Source organism: Carcharhinus amblyrhynchos, chromosome 3 (genome assembly GCF_965287045.1).
Source record: "Carcharhinus amblyrhynchos chromosome 3, sCarAmb.v2.hapA, whole genome shotgun sequence".
NCBI lineage: Eukaryota > Metazoa > Chordata > Chondrichthyes > Carcharhiniformes > Carcharhinidae > Carcharhinus > Carcharhinus amblyrhynchos.
The window spans coordinates 57,334,918-57,356,473 of record NC_137326.1 but is presented as its reverse complement, the minus strand read 5'-3'; the positions used below and the strand labels follow the sequence as shown (position 1 = coordinate 57,356,473).

General features: G+C 40.7%; 1 protein-coding gene across 2 annotated transcripts in view; it reads left to right on the top strand.

Moving 5' to 3' along the window:
- The first annotated feature begins 15,887 nt into the window (after positions 1 to 15,887).
- Positions 15,888 to 21,556, top strand: part of amt (aminomethyltransferase) — a 36,190-nt gene continuing 30,521 nt past the window's right edge. For both annotated transcript variants that reach the window (XM_080184292.1, XM_080184284.1), the window contains exon 1: positions 15,888 to 16,015. In XM_080184292.1, the coding sequence (XP_080040418.1) occupies positions 15,914 to 16,015 (102 nt within the window). In that variant the 5' untranslated portion in view covers positions 15,888 to 15,913. The remainder of the gene's footprint in view (positions 16,016 to 21,556) is intronic.

The following is a 21,556-nucleotide window of genomic DNA, read 5'->3' as shown; positions in this document are numbered from 1 at the left end:
CATCCTAGACAACATTCTGGTGAATCTCCAAAAATGTCCAGAAATGTGCAGGTTAGGTGGATTGGCCATGCTAAATTGCTCTTTAGTGTCAGGGGGTTTAGTAGGATAACTATATGGGGTTACAGGGAGAGGGTGGGATTGTTTTAGTGCAGGTTTGATGGGTTGATTGGCCTCCTCCTGCACCGTAGGGATTCTACGATTCCTCTGCACCTTCTCCAATGCAAGCACATCCTTCCTAAAATGAGGCAACCGGAACTGCACACAATACTCCAGCTGTGGCCTAACCAAAGTTTTGTACAGCTCCAACATAACTTCCCTGCTCTTACGATCTACATCATGACTGATGAAGGCAAGTTTCTCATATGTCTTCTTAACTACCTTATTAGCCTGTCCAGCCACTTTCAGGGATCCAAAGATTCTTCTGTTCTTCTGAGCTTTCTAGTTCCCTGTCATGTTACTCCCTCCAAAGTGCATCATTTCACACTTTTCAGGATTAAATTCCATCTGTCACTGATCTGCCTGTCTGTATCTTTCTGCAACCTGAGACCTTTTGCCTCACACTTAACTGCCCTGCCAATATTCTTCTCATCCACAAATTTACTTCTTACTTATCATCGTTCCCTCCTTCCTCCCACAACATTCTCATCTATGTTGTTTATATATATCATGAACAACAAGGGACCTAACACTGATGCCACTGCTCGCTGGCCTCCAGTCACAAGCAGCTTTCTACTACTACCCACTGTCTCCTGCCGCTAAGCCACTTTTGGATCCAACTTGCCAAGTTGTCTTGGATCTCATTTGCTTTTACCTTTATCAGTCACCTATGTGGGACTTTGTCAAAGGCTTTGTTGAAGTCCATATAAACTACCCTTATCTACACACCCAATCACTTACTTGAAAAATTCAAATTTGTTAGGCAGGACCTCCTCCTGACAAAGCCAAGCTGACCATCCCTGATCAAACCTTGCCTCTCCAATTGGAGCTTAATTCTCTCCGATAGTTTTTCCATCTTTCCTCAACATTACCTCTCTACATTTAGCGTTGGATAAACAGAAATATTGGGAAGACTGAAGCTATTATTTGCGGTCCCCACTCCAAACTCTGTCCACTGGCTACTAAATCCTCCCTTCATTATGGCAACAGTCTCAGATGAAGCAATCTATTCTCAGCCATTTGACTCAATATGAGCTTCCAGCATCGTTTTCACACTACTACATGGACTGCCTCTTTCCACCTTCGTATCAATCCCTCAGCATCATTGGAGACAATACTGCAAAGACTTACTAGATTGGTCTCTGGGATAGGAGCATGTCCTCTGATGAGAGGCTGAGTAAATAGGCCTGTATTTTCTGTAGCTTGGAACTTTGCTTCCTCTGGGTAAGAAATCTAGAACAAGAGGGCACAAATTCAGAATAAGGAGGTGCTTGTTTAGGGATCAGATGAAGAGGAATCTCTTCATTCAAAGGATTGTGAATCTTCAGAGTTCCTACGCCAGAGGCTTGTGGATTTGCTGTCACTGAACTGAGCTGAGATGACAGATTTTTGGTCTTGGAATCAAGTGATATGGGGAATAGGTGGGAACATGAACTTGAAACACAAGATCAACCATGATGAATGGTAGTGCAGGCTTGACACGTCATCTGGTCTTCTGCTCCTTTAAGTTTATTTAATGTCATAAGTAGGCTTACACTACAATGAAGTCACTATGAAAATCCTCTAGTCGCCACACTCTGACACCTGTTTGGGTATACCCTGTTTCTTATACTCTTATAACGAGAAGTCTCACAACACCAGGTTAAAGTCCAACAGGTTTTTTGGGAACGGTGAGCTTTCATGGTACTGCTTCTTCATCAGGTGAGTCTTATGTCACCCCTTTCTCAGCTCATTTGCTGCTGAAATCTTCATTCATGCTTTTGTTATCTTTTAGCTTGATTGTTCCAACAGCCTCCTAGCTGGTCTCCCACATTCTACTTACTATGAACTTTGAGATCCTGCAAAATTCTGCTGCCTGTGAATCAACATCAAGTCCTGTTCATCTATCACCCCTGTGCTAATTGAATTATATAGACTCCCAGCCTTAATTTTAAAATTCGCATCCATGTTTTCAACTACCTTAATGTCCCCTACCTTCCATAACATCCTCCAGCCCCAGAACCCTACAAGATATCTGCTCTTCTAAATCTGGCCTCTTGATCAATTACTCCAACTTTGCTTGCTATACCTATAGTTGTCTTGGTAATAAACTCTGAAATTCCCCCTACACCTCTCTCAGACCGAGAGTGTAGGCTCAAAATTGGCCTCATTATGTAGGGAAATATAAGATTTTTCACTTTGGTAGGAGGAAGAAAAACATTTTTTTAAATGGTGAGAACTATTAAATGTTGGTACTCAGAAGGATTTGGCTGCCCTTGTATATGAAACACAAAGTTAACATGCAGGTAAAGCAAACAGTTGGGAAGGTTAGTGATATGTTGGCCTTTGTTGCAATGGAGTTGGGGTACAGAAGCCTTGTTGAAATTGTGCAAGGCTTTGGTGAAACCATACTTGGAGTTCTAAGTACAGTTTTGGCTTCCGTATCTAAGAAGTGATATACTAGCCTTAGAGCTGGTTCAGCAAAGGTTCATTAGGATAAGAGGGCTGTCCGATGAGAAGAAATTGCAGCATGCTGCTGTGATGAGGGACCTGGGTGTCCTTGTGCATGAATCTCAAAAAATTGATTTGCAGGTGCAGCAGATAATTAAGAAGGCAAATGGAATTTTGTCCTTCATTGATAGAGAGATGGAGTTTACAGGGATAATGTTGCAGCTATATAAGGTGCTGGTCAGGCCACACCTGGAGTACTGTACAGTTTCGGTCTCCTTGCTTGAGAAAGGATATACTGGCACTTGGAGGAGGGTACAGAGGAGATTCCCTAGGTTGATTTCAGAGTTGAGAGGGTTGGCTTGTCAGCAGAGACTGAGTAGACTGGGACTATACTCTTTGGAATTTAGAAGAATGAGGGGGGACCTTATAGAAACATATAACATTATGAAGGGAATGGATAAGATAGAAGCAGGGAAGTTGTTCTCACCTGGTGGGTGAAACTATAGCCTCAAAATAAGGGGAAGCAGCGTTAGGATTCAGTTGAGGAGGAACTTCTTCACTCAAAAGGTTGTGAATCTGTGGAATTCCTTGCCCAGTGAAGCAGTTGAGGCTACCTTGTTGAATGTTTTTAAGGCAAAGATAGATTTTTGAACAGTAAGGGAATTAAGGGTTATGGTGAGCAGGCATCCATGAAAAGATCAGCCATGATCTTACTGAATGGAGGGGCCAGATGGCCTACTTTTAGTTCTTATGTTGTTATGAAATTGACAAGAGTGAGCCTATAATCTCTGATGTTTGGAATATTGAGAGGGAATTTCATTAAAACTTGAAAGGTTCTGAGAGGGCTTGACAAGTTGCTTTTTGAGAGGCTGTTTCATCTGGCTGGCAAATCTAGAACTAGGGGGCATAGTCTCAGGATAAGTAGTTGGCCATTTTGGATTGAGATTAGAAATTACTTTACCCAAAATGATTTGAGTCTCTGAAATGCTCCATATTCAAATGGAAATTGATAACTCTTGAATACTAAAGGAATTCAGGATATGGTTACCAGGCAAGAAAGTCATGTTGTGCCAGTAAATCAGCAATTTCTACTAAATGGTGAAACTGGCCAGGGAGGCGGCAGTGGTTCTGCTGCTTCAACTTGTGAACATACAGACTAGAAGATCCCAGATTTGATTTCAGCTCTGTGTTGAATTAATTGATCTCAACCTGGTTCAGCCATTGGCACTATAACTGGTATCTGCAGCCCCTTCTGAACTAGAAGCTGTCCAATTGAAAATAGGCTACCAGAAGTTGAGCTCTGCTCTGATGCTGCACGTGGTCATTTAGGTCGGTAGCGTTCGGTATGAAGGCTCACACATGAATCCTGGACACCCTGAAAATTGATGACCCTGGAACCATAAAACATCAAAGTGGTAATAGCTTTGGAAGAGTTTGTGAGAGGGATAATTCCTATCGGGAGAGATCGCTTCTATTTGAGTCGCTGTATCTATTATTGTCTATCTACAACTTATTCCTTTAAATTTGCTGCTTAGTTCAAATTATCTATTCATTTGAATTGAACTCATGTTCTTAAATAGTTCAATTGAAATCACTGGACCTTGAATATACAAATTTAATTATGTATTAATGAGAATGTATGTGAGAGGAATGCCCCAATATCCTGAATGAATTGTCACAAGAAAAAAATAGAAAACAGGCTGGTTATTTTGCATGTTATGTTTAATCTTGAGACAAGAATAGGAAGTAAGAGTTGTCAATCTAGAGAAAGTTTCAACAAAAAAGAATAATTAACTTCTGATTAATCTTTTAGTAATGATTTTAAGAAAATGCTATTTAGTTAAAAATGTCAGAAAAGTAGGATTTGAGTGCCTACTTCTCAAATCCTTCAGTGATGCATGACAGTGATATTTGTAAATCATCCTGCACTGCCAGGTGGAATCTGGTCTTCATCTTCATTGCTGACATTAGCAGGAAGTAATATTTCAGAAAGATTGCAACAATTTTTCTTCACTTATTTTATTAACTCTGGACACACTGCAGCAACAAATCACCCAAAACATAATTTTCAATGAGCATTGACAGCATAGTTTCACTAACCCTGCTTCTGTTATGCACATTGAAAATACCTCATCGCACTTGGCATGAAAAAGAATCATTCAGACTTGAAACGTCAGCATTGTTCTCTCTCCACAGATGCTGTCAGACCTGTTGAGATTTTCCAGAATTTTGTGGTTTTCTTTCAATCGTACTTGGCTGTGTTTAAATTTTCAATTTTAAAAATAGGCATTGAAGTATTCTGCCAATATTGTAAGAGGAGCAATGATTCTTTCACAAACAAGTCTCAATGTGTTTACATCCAGAACTTATCAACAGCGGGAACATTTCTGAAACTCCGTTGCTCAGTCTGGTTTTCCAAATAATTTCCCAAATGGTGCAATCTAGTCATTTACTTCAACTATGGTTACATTGCTCCCTTGTAATGACAGATTCAGTGTATTTTTGCAGGTTTAAAAATGTCAACAAGATGTACAAGTTTTGTTATCCATAGTTGGTTAGAGATGTATTCAGCTTTTGCAGGATTGTGCGTAGAAAGAAAAGCCAGTAGCTCTCTTCGCTTGAAAACTCGTTCTAAAACTCTGCTGCAAGGTGACAAACGTACTTGGGTATAAAACAATAATTTTTTCATGTCCTACACCATTTCAGAACACAGCTTTGCAAGCAAATGTGAATTCACAGGTCAGGACTTCACAAAATTGACAGATGTCACAGTTACATTTTAACACAGCATATAATTTGGATTTCATTCTTTTTCAAGCAAGAACATGGCAATGCAGTGTGGATTTATAGCTCTTATTCTTACAACGACATGATTTCATATTGACTGTTATTGTGACAGCATAACATGTGCAAACACGAATGCAGATCTCCCACTGCAATTATTGATCCAGTAATTTATCATAATCTGAATAGTTCAGCATCCATTGTTCACCCTCTCAAACCTCCCTCACCCGAAAAGCACACATAGTGTACTGCATTATCAACTTCAGTTGTCTCATCAAGCCAATTTACCAATATCTCTTAGAATCATAGAATCGCTGCTGTACAGAATGAGGCCATGAGGCCCATCAAGTCTACTGATTCTCTTACAGAGGGTCTTACCCAGGCCCTCTCCCCTACCTCATTCTTGCAACTCAACACATTCTCCACGGCTAATCCATCTAACCTACACATCTTGAGACACTAAGGCGCAACTTAGTATGGCCAATCCGCTTAACCTGTACATCTTTGGACTGTGGGAGGAAACCCATGCAGACACAGGGAGAATGTGCAAACTCCACACACTCACCCGAAGCCAGAATCAAACCTGGATCCCTGGCACTGTAGCAGTGCTAACTGCTGTGCCACTCTTGAGCATTGCTTGATTCTTCTACTAATTGAGTGATTAGAAAGTAGGGAGGTCTTCAACTTCTGTGCAACATCTTTATTCACCATCATTTGCAGATTTGTTAGGAAGTTGGAAGTTGCTGGAAGAATAGTCTCCTCTCTTTGGGCTTTCTTGCTTCCAGCAATCCAAAACACTTAAGAAGAATGGTTCTAGAAGAGGCTCTGACAACAATGTTATATTTGTCATTTGAGATTTCTGACAACTATTCTTTCATGTGGATCAAATAAGTATTTCATTTATTTCTGTATTCTGGATGTTTTGTGTGGTGATGTTTTATTTTTGCAGGTTTCATTGCTTCACTGGATTAAAATTTGTTACAACACATTGCAGCTGTCTATCATTGAACTCCATCAATCCAAATTCTATATAAACCTGTTCATTGTCTGTTTCTGACTTGTTTCTTACTACTGGACTCTATTGTACTTGTGGAAAAAATTTAATTTATAAACTTTTCCATTTTAAAGTAACTTACTCACATTACTTTGATCAATCCTTTGAAGAGTATCTGTGTTATGCAGACACACATTGTTGTTAAAATAACAAAAGTACAAAATGTGTTTTAAATATATGGATTTGTTTGTTTTCATTTGTGCTGTTTTCAGATATGAGTTTTCACAGTGCACCAGCATGCAGTTTTTCAGGCACTAAACAAGAAGGTGTTGCCATTATACTTGCTAACAGTGCCAGCGTCAGGGAAAATGGTGTCCTGACGAACTTGTGCTTTGATATCCTTTGAGTTTAAATAGTACTCTAATATTTAAAGCAGTGCCCTTATTTGAACAAGGCTAAACTCACCTCATGACCACCACCAGCCCTGCTATCTGCTGCTCTCAGCTTTATTATGCATGCTCCCCTCCAAGGCCAGACAACATACTGTGTTTAACAATTGGATATTTTGCGATTCCTCTTATCCTTACCTTTAAACTTCCTAACAACATAGGCTCCAGCAGCCTCTGTCACCCAGCTCAGTGTTCGTGAGGGATACTGCAGGTTGTTTCTTTGTCAATCATCTTAAATTTTTACTTCCTAGAGAATGTAACTATGAAGAAATGCAGCTTCATCGTTTTATGTTAATGCTTTAAGAAATTAAGCATATAATCCACCTGCTCCATGTACTATTCTCCATGGATTGTATCACCCACCTTTCCCACATCCCTGCTCCTGCTTCCTGCTCTTCACCACTTGCTCAGCACTGAGCTGGAAATGGTCAGTTTTATTGAGAGAAAGCTTATTGCTCTATTTTATCATGCTATAGTAGGAGATATGGGAAAAGATGTGGACCATTCAGCTCTTCAAGCTTCTTTCGCCGTTCCACGATGTCATAGCTGATCTGGAAAAAGAAAATGCACGATGAGCAAGAATCATGAAAAAGCTAAATGGACTCAGAGAAAGTGAGTGTGAGGAAGCGGGCAATACAAACAGAAAGTCACTGATGTGATGACAGAAGGAGTTGTAGGAAGGAAGACATAATAGGAGAAAAGTATGGAGGAGAAAAAGAGTTAATGGCAACACTGAAAAAAATGAGAAGAGAGAGCCATGCATGATGGCACAGTGGTTAGCATTGCTGCCTCACAACACCAGGGACCCTGGTTCAATTTCAGTCTTGGGTCACTGTGGAGTTTGCACATTCTCCCTGTATCTGTTGAGTTTCCTGCAGATACTCCAGTTTCCTCCCACAGTCCAAAGATCTGCGTGTTAGGTTGGTTGGCAATGCTAAATTGACCTCAGTGTCAGGTGACTAGCAGGGTAAATATGTGGGATTACGTGAATAGGGCCTGGGTGAGATTGTGGTCTGTGCAGACTTGTTGGGCCAAATGACTTCCTTCTGCACGGTGGGGATTCTATGAATTGAAGGACTATGGATAGCATAGTGGTTAGTCCTGCAGCCTCACAGCACCAGGGACCTGGGTTCAATTCCAATCTTGGGTCATTGTTTGTGTGGAGTTTGCATATTCTTCCCATGTCTGTGTGCGTTTCCTCCGGTGCTTCAGTTTCCTCCCACAGTCCAAACATGTGCAGATTAAATGGATTGGCCATGCTAAATTAGTGTCCAAATATGTGTAGGTTAGGGGGATTAATGAGGTAAATGCAAAGTGTTAGGAAGATAGGGCTGGTGGTGGGCCAAGTAACTTACTCTTGGAGAGTCAGTGCAGACTTGATGGGCCAAATAGTCTCCTGAACTGCAGGGATTCTATAGCAGCATGAAATTGTGTGTGAAAGGTTGCTAGATTACAAACATGGATATGGAGGATAAGATGCAGTCACTGTACTTTGGTCATTTTTTCAACTATAGACATCCTCTCACAGGGACTACCAGATCCAGAGGTTTTAGCTTCCAGTGTTAACAGATGTGGGTGTTAACTGAAATGGTCCGAAATAATCCCAACAACCAACCAAGTTGACGATTTGATGTAAGTATTTTTTATCATTCTCTCAAAGTATGTTTATAAACAGGCAGAAGGGAATGTTACCACTCCAGATAAATGTTATGTTTATTCAGTCTAAAAAGCAGCCTCAACATTAGGATGTTGTTTTAAAGTAAAAACGTTGCTTAGAGGGTTAAGTGATTACCTGATGTAGCACTAATCTCTCCAGAGCAAAAGGTTACAGGTCCGAACCACAGTCTGTGCTCAGCTAGCTGATTTCAACTAGCGTGTCAGTTTAGGGAAGCTACAATTAATCTTCACATTCCTGGGCTATTAAGAAAATCAGCCAGATATCCCACTCCTGATAAACATGCTTCTCATTTTTTTTGCAATATGTGATTGAATTGTTTAAATGCTTAGGTCCTGAATTTATTTTAAACAGTTGAACATCTTCAAGAAAGCTGTGTTCCCAATCATTATCCAATGATCTCTACTGGAAGTCCTTTTGTGTAGAGATGTCGGATGAAGACCTGATTGGGGATATGTTTCAATGACTTCAGCAATTTGCCAACTTGTCAATGATCCTACTCTGAATCCTTAAGTAAGGCCACAGAAAAGAACTGACAGCAGATTAATGTCTGTAAAATTTGTCATTCAGGAAGGAAAGAGATTATTAAAAGATTTTTTAAAAAGAGAAGGAATTGAGATGCAGACAGAATATGAAGGAATCAGCTTTACTATACTTTATCCTGTACACAGATGAATGGTTCCTATGATGTCAACTTGCTATCTTATACCTGACTGAATCATCTTACAGTACTGTTACTGCCTGGAGGATCAGAGGATTCAGAACTCCCAGTTTGTGAATACGTACAGGCTCAAATGAAAAGTACTTGTTGCACCAACGGAAAATAGGACTGAAACACAAGCTAGTTCTTGTCTATTTGCTTGAGTGGGAACTGTTCTGTGTCAACTCCACATGTTTTATATGTACAGAATTAATAAATGTAATATATTCTTATTCTAAATTTTTTGTATTCTTTCATTGGATGTGGGTGTCGCTGGCTAGGCCAGCATTTGGCCTTGAGCTGAGCAGTTTGATTGCTCATTCATTTCATAAGGTGGTTAAGAGTCAATCACATTGCTGTGGGTCTAGAGTCACGTGTAGGCCAGACCAAATAAGGATGGCAGATTTCCTTCTGTAAAGGACATAAGTGAACCGGGTGGATTAACAATAATCAGTGATAGCTGCCTTGATTTCCATTGTTGAAACTAGCTCGATATTAACTGAATTTAAATTCTGCCAGCTGCCGTGATGGTACCCAGTTGAACCCATGTCCCCAGAGCCTTGGCCTGTGGATTACTGGTCTAATGATATTATCACTATTGCCACTATCTCCCCTAATTGTAGTAAAAAGAGCTATTATTAAGCTTGACAAGTTTTTTTTTCAGATTGTTGGACTCCACAGCTAGTATTCAAGTTTCTTTTTTGTATAATTACAAATGTGCCTCTTTGATATTGCTGGTCAGTATGTCCTCGCTTAAAGTATTCATTCTGTTCCTTATAATAGTGACTTTAAGTGAACCAACTTTAAATGATTCTTGAGTTCCCGTACAAATCAATATTAAAGTCGACATTGGTATTCCCAGGCATAAATGTCTAAAGGAACTTAATGTATAAATAACAATACTATACAACTCATGCAGAACTTAGCTGGAATATCTTGCAAAATCAAATAAATCACTGAATATAACAGAAATACACATCAATTAAAATTAGATAACAGTAACTTATACAAACAAACCTTAAGTAGTCCAGCTTCTTTGCCTCATCCACATCACTTCTGAAACTCGGTTCTCCACTTTCCCACACTTTCTCTCTCTCTTTCTTATTTTTCACTCTGCTCTGTTTCGCTCTCCCTCTTTTCCTCTCTCTCTCACATTTCACACTCTGTCTTTCTCTTCTCTCCAGAGCCTGGACCCCTTTCTGAGATTCTGCAGGGACCGAAGCCTTGTCGCAGGGAGGAGCTGCAAAGGAGCTGCTGATGGAGTCTATCCCTGCCCTGCCCTCCTGCTCTTGGATCTCGGGCCTCACTATCTTTTCCCAGTGCCTGAGCCTCTGCTAACTGTGGCAGCAGCTCCATCATCAGAACATAGTGTGGTGTCCCGGAGAGCCAGAATGAAGATAACATAAAACCAAATATTGTGATGTTTATTCTTGATGGCCTTTTTTTATTTGCAATGTTAAAATGAAACAATTTTACATCAGGAACTTAAAGTGAAGAGTCACTTTACAATGAGTGCTATAGCACTGACCGGCTGCATTGTTGATGGTGTGAGAAATGGACATTGCTTTATATCTGCTATAGAATTGACTTAAGAAAATGTAAGACAAAACAATTAATCGGAAAAGCTGAAGAAATTGACCAATGGAGTGAAATGAAAGAAAACCACACACTATTAGAACATCTGTAGGTGACTGGAGGGATGCATAATGCTGCCATGTCTCATGCTTTGATTACAAAATGTAAAAACATATTTTAGGCCACAGGGTTACATGCTTCGTACTAAGGCAAAATTTGTTTTCAGTGTGTTTGTAATGTCTAGGAGCTCCCTTGCATATTTCCCCTGATTCTTTATATTTGATGTTTACTGTGATGGAGGCAATAGAATGGCTTTTACTGTGATGGACCAGCTTTTATGTGATGGAGGTGATGGACCAGTTTTTCCTGTGACGGAGGTGATGGACCGGTTTTAATTTTAAGTAGCCTATGTAAAAAGTTAAACAGGAAAGTGGGCACAACTGGAGCTAATAATGAGAAATTAAACTGAACAAGTATATAACTAAGCAAAGGGGAACATGTTTATGTTAATAATCTCCAAAATAAGATTGAGAAGTATATAGATAAGACAACGAGCAAAGTAGTAAGGACAGAAAATGCTGTAAATACTCAGCAGGACTGGTGCAGGAGTAGGCCATTTGCCTGCTCAAGTTTGCCCCGCTATTCAGTAAGATCATGGCACACCTGGTTGTGGGCTTAACTCTATATTCCACCTACTCCCAATAACTTTTGAGTCCTTTGTCAGTCAAGAATCTACAAATCTCTGCCTTAAAAATATTCATTGACCCCGCCTCTATCCCACACTGGGAAAAAAGTTCTGAAGATTTACCACCCTCAGAGACAAATAAATTCTTCTTATCTGCTTCTTAAATGGGAGATAATTCCCACAAGGGTCCAGCCTGTCAAATCCCTTTGGGAGCTCTTATGCTTCAATAAAATTCTCTCATTCTTCTAAACGCCAGTGGATACAGACCCAGCCTATCGAGTTTTTCCTTAGAAGAAACCCAACCCCATCCCCCCCCCCCAAGGAGTCAAGTGAACCTTCTCTGATTATAACATATTGATATCCTTACTGTACAATTATAGTAAAACATCCTTGCTTTCATATTACCACCCTAAGGGGCACAGCCTCAAGATAAAAGGGGGGCGGTTTAGAACAGAGTTGAGGAGGAACTTCTTCACTCAAAGGGTGGTGAATCTCTGGAATTCTCTGCCCGTTGAAGTGGTGGAGGCTGCCTCGCTAAATATTTTTAAGACGTGGGTTGATGGGTTTTTGATAGGAGAGGGGATTAAGGGTTATGGGGAGAGGGCGGGAAAGTGGAACTGAGCAGCGACAGATCAGCCATGATCTTATTGAATGGCGGGGCAGGCTCGAAGGGCTGGATGGCCTACTCCTGCTCCTATTTCTTATGTTCTTATTTCTTATTATGTTCACCCCCCTTGTAATAAACAACATTCCATTTGCTTTCCTAATCACTTGCTGTGATACTAACTTTTCCTGACTCATGTATCTGCATACCCAGATTCCTCTGAACCTTAAGAGTTCAGCAATTACTCTCCATTTAAATGATATCTGCTTTGTCATTCTTTCTGCAGAGTTTAACATTTCAAGTCCTGATCACGATATGAAACTTCAACTCTATTTCTCTCTCCACAGATACTGCCTGGCCTGTTGAACACTTCCAGCATTTTCTATTTTTACCTTGGATTTCCAGCATGTGGAGTACTTTATTTTTGGACCAAATTAATAAATTGTAAAAACGCTGATTTAAAGAGTTGAGAGTGTAACAAGGAAAAATAAACAAATAATTTACTGACAATGAAATAGAGTAGCATAGGAAAACTTTAAAGTAGTGATTAAGAATATCTAGGAGAACGATACTGCACTAAAAAGCACAAGCCGGCCATAATTATGCGGCCTTACTGAACAAAGAAATACGGTCAAATTGGAACTAAAAAGAAATACAATCCCCCACATTGGGCACAATCTTATGAGAAAAATTCTAAGTGCTGAACAAGCAAGAGAGAGAATGGCACCAGTTTTTATGGCAAGGTATGATTTGCGATTTTACGGCACTTAATGCAAAAAAAGACGTTGAATGCATTGGGGTTGAGGGGAGAGGGAGGGTGAGCTGCCTGGAGTGCCATTACAAAGACCTCCTCCCCAGATACCCCTTTCAGTGCCAATCATCCACCCTTTCTTCAGAGTCCCTCCTCTGACCCTTTTTGGAGGAAGCGGATCACGCTAGCAAAACATGTCTGGGAAGGTTGCTTTTGGTATGAGACAGGTGTATGCTTGCAGAGATCAGTTACAAGAATCAGCACAGATGCCAAGTCACCTTTTTATAGTACTAGCTGCCAATATGTACGTTTAAATGTCATTGTGAATGTTAGCTAGTGAATGGGTGATGTCTGAATTGTAGGTGGAAAGAAGAGCTAAGTGGTTAGGGTAAGTGAGGTGGGTGAGATAAGTGAATAGGTGATAGGTGGGTAGCATGGCATGTGGATGAGTCAGGCAGGGTAGTCAGGCCAGGAGGTGTTGTCAGGTAGGGAGCTGGCCTGATTGAGGTGAGAAGTAATCTGGTGGTGAGGAGAGGTGTGTCAGGTAGTGGGGTTAGTTAGGTTTGGTTTGGGAGACTAGTCAAGTTGGATCAGGTAGGGTAATTGAATGGGGAGGCTGGGGTGATTGGGAAATCAGTTGTATGGTTAGGGAGGAGTTAGACTAGGATTTTTCTAGCAAACATTTCCTGAGTAATTGTTCAGGTAAATAATATGCAAATGTCCAAAGTCTCTGACTCTTAACACAGAATTGGAGACCTTTTTGGAGTGGGGGGTGGCAATGAATTAGGGAAATAGATTAGGAAAGTTCAGACTGCCAGCAAGGATTGCTTCATGTAAGTTGTAGTTCACTATGTAAATAAATCAGTTCAGGAATCAGAAAGACATTTACAAAGTTGCAAATTATTCCAAATTGTGGATGTAAATAACCATAGGATCTTTAGGAGCAGAAAAAGCCATTCGAACTGACTCTGACAGAGTATCTTACTTGGGCCCTCTCTTTCACCCTATTTCTGTAAGCCCACACATTTACCATGGCTAATTCACCTAACCCTACACATCTTGGGACACTAAGGGACAATTTAGATGACCAATTTTCACTGAACCCGAAAGTCTTTGGATTGTGGGAGGAAGTCAAAGCACTCAGAGAAAACTCACGCAGATGCAGGGAGAACTTGCAAACTTCATACAGATGGTCATCCAAGGCCGGAATTGAACTCGGGTCCCTGGAATCAGGAGGCAGCAGTAGTAATCACTATGCCACCCAAAATATAGGGAAGGGCCAACAAAATACAGGAAAACATTAATAAACGCATAAAAATATATATTTCATTGGTAAATTAACTTCAATATAGATAAGTGTGAGGTGGTACGTTTTGTTAGGAAGAATAGAGGAGACCATGCATTTTTTGGAACACAAGTGTATAAATGCAGTAAACAAAGAGTGATTTGCAGGTACACAAATTACTAAACGTAATGATGCAGGTTAATCAGGCCATTAGAAACAGACAAAACATTTCGTCCATTGCTAGAGAGAGAGAGAAACGAAAAGGAGTAGAGACTTGTTAAATTTGTGTTGAATTATGGAATCTCTACAATGCAGAAGGAGGCCATTCAGCCCAATGTACCTGCACCAACAACAATCCCACCTAGGTCCTACCCGCTTAACCCCATATATTTACCCTCCTAATCCCCTGACACTAGGGGTAACAACATGGCCAATCAACCTAACCCACACATTTTTGGAGATAGTATAAAACCTTGGTTTCACCAGATTTGGAGTACTGTGCACATTCTAGTATTACAAAAATGGTTTACTACAATAGTACCAAAATGGTACATCATAACTACCTACTGGAACAAGGTAGATCTCTTTTCTCTAGAAAATTGCTTGAGAGGTGACTTTATGGCTGGAATGTTCCACCCCAGTGCCAGCTTCCAGCACAATGTGATCATTTTGAGAACATGAGGGAGAAATGAGTAGAATTACATGTTAATGGGACTGCATGAAGAAGGGTGGGAGGAGGTTCATGTAGTGCATTTTGGAAGAATGGCCTGTTTCTGTGCTGTAAATCTTGAATTTCCATCAGTTCAAATCAGCCAAACTAGTGCAAAAGATCAAGAATTTCAGGTGCAAATTGTAAATGTAAATTAGTGTAAATGTAGCTTCTTTGATCATGCATGCTCATTTGAAAAACATTGTGATGAAAGCCAGCCCTACCTACCAGAATAGTCATGTCCCTCAAGAAAGTTAATCAGTATGCCAAATTTCTGCTAATTATTGAAGAAACACATAAAATTACTCATCTTTGGGCACAAGCCTTTTTAAAAGCTTTTCTTAATTGACAAGGAAACAAACTTGTATGGTACATTTTGTGTAAACCAACCACAGTGTACCATACAAGTTTGTAGGTTCTGTGTGTTTTTATATTTTTTCCATTATTTAGAAACATTACTTACAGATACTGCAGATACACACTGATTAAAAAAGCTTATGTTGTGTAATAAACCAATTTTCAGTAACATGATTTAAGGATAAAAGAAATAGGAGAGAGAAAAGGCCATAATGCCCATCAGCCTGCTCCACCATCCAATAAGATCATGGCTAAACTTCTATAGCATCTCCAATTTCTCATCCTATTCCACAAACAAAACAATTACCAAGTTCAAATACCATTACCTGGCCATCCTCAGGTCTCTGAGGTAGTGAATTCCTAAAATTCCCAACACTGTCAGATAGCACCACTAACAATGCAGCACATCCTCAGGAGTGTCAGCCAGGGATTAACTTGTTTGGAGTGGGTCTTGAACCCTCAACCTTCTAAGTCACAGTAAAGTGTGTTACTCCTGTATACTTAAACTCACATTGAGCAAATCCTGGAAGATGGATTATTAATACCCGCAAAAAACAAGCAGAAATATTTAAACAGATGAACATTCCAGTTAGCCCATACTGAGTCTAATATTAGTCATGATACATCATGGGAGTTGTAGTGCCAGGGTGCCGATGAGTTCCGAGGATCTGTGTGGACTACAATTCTGGTGATGCTGTGTGGCAGGATGAGCGCATGCGTACTGTGCAGGCGGCGGCCGGAGTGGACTGGCATTCGGAGATGTTGGCGTTTAGGTCGCGACTGGGAGCCCGACTCCGACTGCAGTTGGAGGCCGGCAGCTGGCTGCACCATCCCCGGCACAACTACAGTCACAGCGGCACGGTAATTACTGGGCACCGGGCAACAAACAGTACACCCATGGCGGGGAGAATAGCGAAGGCATCGTGTATTCGCAGATTGAGAGGCGATCGGCTTTACAATACCTATTATTCAGACTCGGGGACGTGGTATTACAGCATTCGATTGGAGACTGGCCATTACAATATCTGGCATTCAGTTGGGGGACTGGGTATGACAGCAGCTGGTATTCAGGGCAGGATGGTGGCAGGGTGGTTAGCACTGCTGCCCCACAGTGCCAGGAAGCTGGGTTCAATTCTGGCTCCTGTCACTATCTGTGTGGAGTTTGCACATTCTCCCCGTGTCTGCATGGGTTTCCTCCAGTCTAAAGGTGTGCCAGTTAGGTTGATTGGCCATGCTAAATTGACTGTTAGTGTTGGGGGATTAGTAAGGTAAATGTGTGGTTATGGGGATAGGGCCTGGATGGGATTATTATTGGTGCAGGCTCCACGGACTTCTGCATTGTCGGGATTCCATTCAGATTGGAGACTAGCTATTACAGTACCTGGGTATTTAGATTGGATATTACAGTACCTTAAGTTCAGACTAGGGACTGGGAATTACAATTCCTGGTATTCCAAATGGGGGCTATTACAGTAGCTGATACTAGGGATTGAATTTTACAGTAGTTGGTATTCAGACAGGATATTGCATTACCTGGCATTACAGTAGTCTGACTGGAGATAGAGTATTACAGTACCTGGTACTCAGGTTGGGGATTGACTATTATAGTACCTGGTAGTCAGACTACGGACAGTACTACGGTAACTGGTATTCCAAATGGGAACTGGGTATTACAATAGCTGGTATTCAGACTGGAGATTGAATATTAGAGTGTCTGCTATTTAGATTGGTACTAGGTATTACTGTACCTGGTAGTCAGACTGCGGATAAGGTATTACCGTACCTAGTATTCAGACTGAATTTTTTTTTTGGTTCATTTGTGGTTCATGGACATCACTGGCTGGCCTGCATTTATTGCTCATCCCTAGTTGTGCTTGATAAGGTGGTGGTGAGCTGCCTTCTTGAATCACTGCAGTCCATGTTCTGTGGTTTGAGTCACATTGCCATTAGAGAGGGAATTCCAGCATTTTGACCCAGTGACTGCAAAGGAACAGGAATTTATTTCCAAGTCAGGATGGTGAGTGCTTGGAGGGGAACTTGCAGGTGGTGGTGTTGCCATTTATATGCTGCCCTTGTCCTTCTGGATGGAAGTGGTCATGGGTTTGGAAGGTGCTGTCTAAGGATCTTTGGTGAGTTGCTGCAGTGCATCTTGTAGATAATACACACTGCTGCTACTGAGCATTGGTGGTGGAGAGATTGAATGTTTGTAGATGTGGTGCCAATCAAGTGGGCTGTTTTGTTCTTGATGGTGGCAAGCTTCTTGTGTTGTTGGAGCTGCACCCATCCAGGCAAGTGGGAAGTATTCCATCACACTCCTGATTGTTGCCTTGTAGATGGTGAATAGGTTCTGGGGAGTCAGGAGGTGAGTTACTCAATGCAGTATTCTGAGCTTTTGACCTGCTCTTGTTGCCACTGTGTTTTATGTGATGAGTCCAATTGAATTTCTGGTCAATGTTAACCCAAGGATGTTGACAGTGGGGGATTCGGTGATGGTTACACCTTTGAATGTTAAGGGACAGTGGTTAGTATGTCTCTTATTGATGATGGTCATTGCCTGGCATTTATGTGGTGCGAATGTTATTTGCCACTTGTCAGCCCAAGCCTGGATATTGTCCAGATCTTGTTGCATTTGAACGTGGACTGCTGGATGGTGCTGAACATTGTGCAATACCATTGCAATACCTAGTATTCAAACTAGGTACTAGGTATTTCAGTAGCTGATATTCAGATTGGGGACTGAGTATTACAGCAGCTGATATTCAGACTGGGGACTGGGTATTACAGTACCTGGTATTCAGACTGAGGACTGGTCATTACAATAGCTGGTTTTCAGATTGGTGACATGGGTATTGATTGGGTGTTACAGAAGCTGGTATTCAGATTGTGGACTAGGTATTATAATACCTGGTATTCAGATTGGGTGTTGCATACATGATATTCAGATTGGGGGCAGGGTGTTACAGTACCTGGTATTCAGACTGGGGGTAGGCTATTACTGTATTTGGTGATGGACATTCGGATTATGGAGAGGGTATTGTGTTAGCTGTATTCCAAACCTAATGGAGTCGTATTTTGTTACCTGTTTAGGGATAGCATATTGCTTTGTCCTGAATATTTACAGACATGGAAATGTTGACCACAGACTTATCAGGTTGGTTTGCTGAGATATTCTGGACTTTGAACTAATCACTGAAATCACTCCGTCAACTTTTTCTAGTAATTTGGTTAAGGTGGTGATTTGCTGAGCTGTATGTAATCGCTAATCCCAACTTCAATCCCTTATGAAGGTTCCTGATTGTAGACAAGGCTGCTGATAGGAACAATAACAATTTCTTTAGTGTTTTTAGCTGCCTAGTCATTTATGCTGGAAAAGATGTTTTTTGTATTGTGTGAAAACAGATTTTTTACTCTGATATTCCCTTCCCGATGAAGAATAGTTATTAGGCATGTGATGAAAGGCTAATTGCCCATATGGATCTGTACTCTGGCATAGGAGGAGGGAAAATATACCCTCAGTATATCTCTTCTAACAATACTGAATGACAGCAGTATTCCAAGATAAATGCTAATCAATTGAACTTTGCTCTTCTAATTTATGACTTCTAAATTGATTCATTATTGCCAAGCATTGTAAAATGCTGGGTTTGCATTCCTCATGTTATAAAATAGTTGAGCTCAAATCTTCCAGTCCAGGGTGGTTTCATATCTATTGTTAACTCTCAGCAAAATATAACACTGGGTGTGTAAAATTCCTACAGCCATTGTTGCTGGTGACTTGGGTCAGCTTTGAAGACATTTTATAACACCTACTTTCCCAAGTTTTTATTCACTATGTCCTAATACCTCTTTATATGTCTTTATTTGTCTTATTGTTCTTAAAGCTGGTTGAGGGATTTTACAAGTTAAATCTGATTTAAAAAATGCAAGTTCTTGCATGGTTATACTTGGGTCATAAAACGACCGGCTAGCTTAAATCCACCTACACTTTAGAGCATGTTCATTATATGTTGTAATAACCATTCTAAAACAAGATATCATCTAACTAACTACGAGGGAGATTTGTTAGTAATTCTAGTCCAATCTGATTGCTACGGAAAATGCTGAGCCATGCAGTGTTACTGTATAAAGTAGGAAAGTTTTGTTACAACTGCATAGGACATTGGACAGACCACACCTGGAGTACTGCATCCAGCTTTGGGTCACCATTTTAGGAAAGATACACTTGCATTGGAGGCAGTTCCGAGAAGGTTCAGTAGATTGCTTCCATGGCTGAAGGGCTTATTATATGAGGAAAGCTTAGGCCTCTTTGGTGTACAGAAAAACGAGAATTGGTCTTATTGAAACATACAAGTCTCTGAAGAAGCTTGACAGGATAGATGCTAAAAGGATGTTTCCTCTTGCTGCAGAATCTAGAATTAGGGAACACAGTTTCCAAATAAGGACTCCCCCATTTAAGATGGGGATGAGGGAGAACTTCTGTCAAAGTTGTGTGTGTTTGGAATTCTCTTCCCGATCGAGCAGTGAAGGTTATATGTTCAAATAGAGTATATTCAAGGCTGAATTAGATTTTTGATCTACAAGGAAGTCAAGGTTTCTGGGAAGCAGGTGGGAAAATGGAGTTGAGGCTACCGTCAGATTAGACATGACCCTATTGAATGCTGGAGCCAGCTAGAAGGGACAAGTAGCTTAATCCAGCCTCATGTTGAAAAGAGTTGGTAGCATAGTTGTAATGCTACTGGACTGCTAATTCAAAGAGACAGATTAATGCTCTGGGGACTTAGGGTCAAAAAGCAACCATGGCAGATGGTGGAATTTAAATTTAATAAAATCTGGAATTGAAAGCTCATCTCAATAATGGTCACCATGAAACTATCATTGATTCACTAATGTTCTTTGAGGGAAGGAAATTGGCCATCCTTAACTGGTCTGGCCTGTGTCTCAAGGCCCACAGTAATGTGATTGACTTATCCCTCTGAAATGGTCTAGCAATCCATTCCATTCAAGGGTATTTAAGGATTGGCAAAATTTGCTGGCCTTGCCAATGACACTCACAGCCCATCAAATTTTAAAATGTTCTTAATCATAGAATCGTACACCATAGAACAAGGAACTTGGGCTTTTGAGACTATTTTTCCAAAAATCCCCACAGTACAGAAAGAGACCATCCAGCCATTGAGTCTGCACCAACCCTGCAAAAGAACATCCCACCCAAGCCCCCCCTTCCACCCTATCCTTCTATCCCCGCACATTTATCATGGCTAATTCACATAACCTACACATCTTGGGACATTAAGAGACAACATAGCATAGCCAATCAACTTAACCTGCACATTTGTGAACCGTGGGAGGAAATTGGAACCCCTGGAGAAAACCCACGCAGACACGGGGAGAACATGCAAACTCCACACAAACAGTCACCCAAGGCCGGAATCAAACCAGCATTCCTGGCACTGTGAGACAGCAATGCTAGCCACTATACTGCTTTGCTGCTATTTTGGCTCTTAGAAATAACTATCAAATCAGTCCCATTCTGTTGTTCTTAGTCCTACAAATTATTCTCTTTGTGTATTAGCAGTATCATTTGGAAAGTTTGTATTGAATTTGTTTCCAGCGATTTTTCAGGCAGTGAATTCCTGATCCCCATTACTCAATTCTGCTACTGAAAACTGTTTCTGCGTATTTGCTCGAGAAAAAATTGTTTCTTGTCAGTCACTGAGTAGAAATCAAGCAAGAAGACCTGTGAGACTCAGTACATTGCACTCCAGGCTTGCCCGCCATTATTGATAAATAATATCTGTTGATTGATTTGATCACCTCTGGAGGCCAAAGAGTAATTTTCCACAAAACCTTACCTATATCAGTTTTGGAATTTTCTCTGATCTTTTACATTCACTTGAGAGGGAAAATCAGGCCTTGGTTAAACATCTCAGCTGAAAGTTGACACCTCTGTTTCTGGCTATGCAGATAATTACACATGGTCTCCCTGTAAATTCTATTTCATCGAGGGCATCTACTTATGAAGCTTGAATCAAATGGAAGTTGGTTGCACAAAGTATTTTCTTTTAATGATGTCTCTGTCAAGCACTTTGGATGTTTTTCTACATTAAAGATGTTGCATAAATATGAGTGGTGTTGGTGACCTGATTGGATATATACATGATAGTCCCAGTTATCCTCTATGCTTATCGAAGCAGGACACTTGGGTGAGGTCCCTGCAAAATTACACCACCTTTTCTTCCTTCTGCCTTCCACCACCACTAACCTTACACTCACCTGCAATCAACTAACAGTATAAGTCAGAGATCAAACCTGGGTCTTGGCTGTAATCACAGCAATCCAAACAGGGACAAATCTTGTTTGGGTTTATTCTTGGTGTAATAGCGTGGCACCCCTCGGGCAACG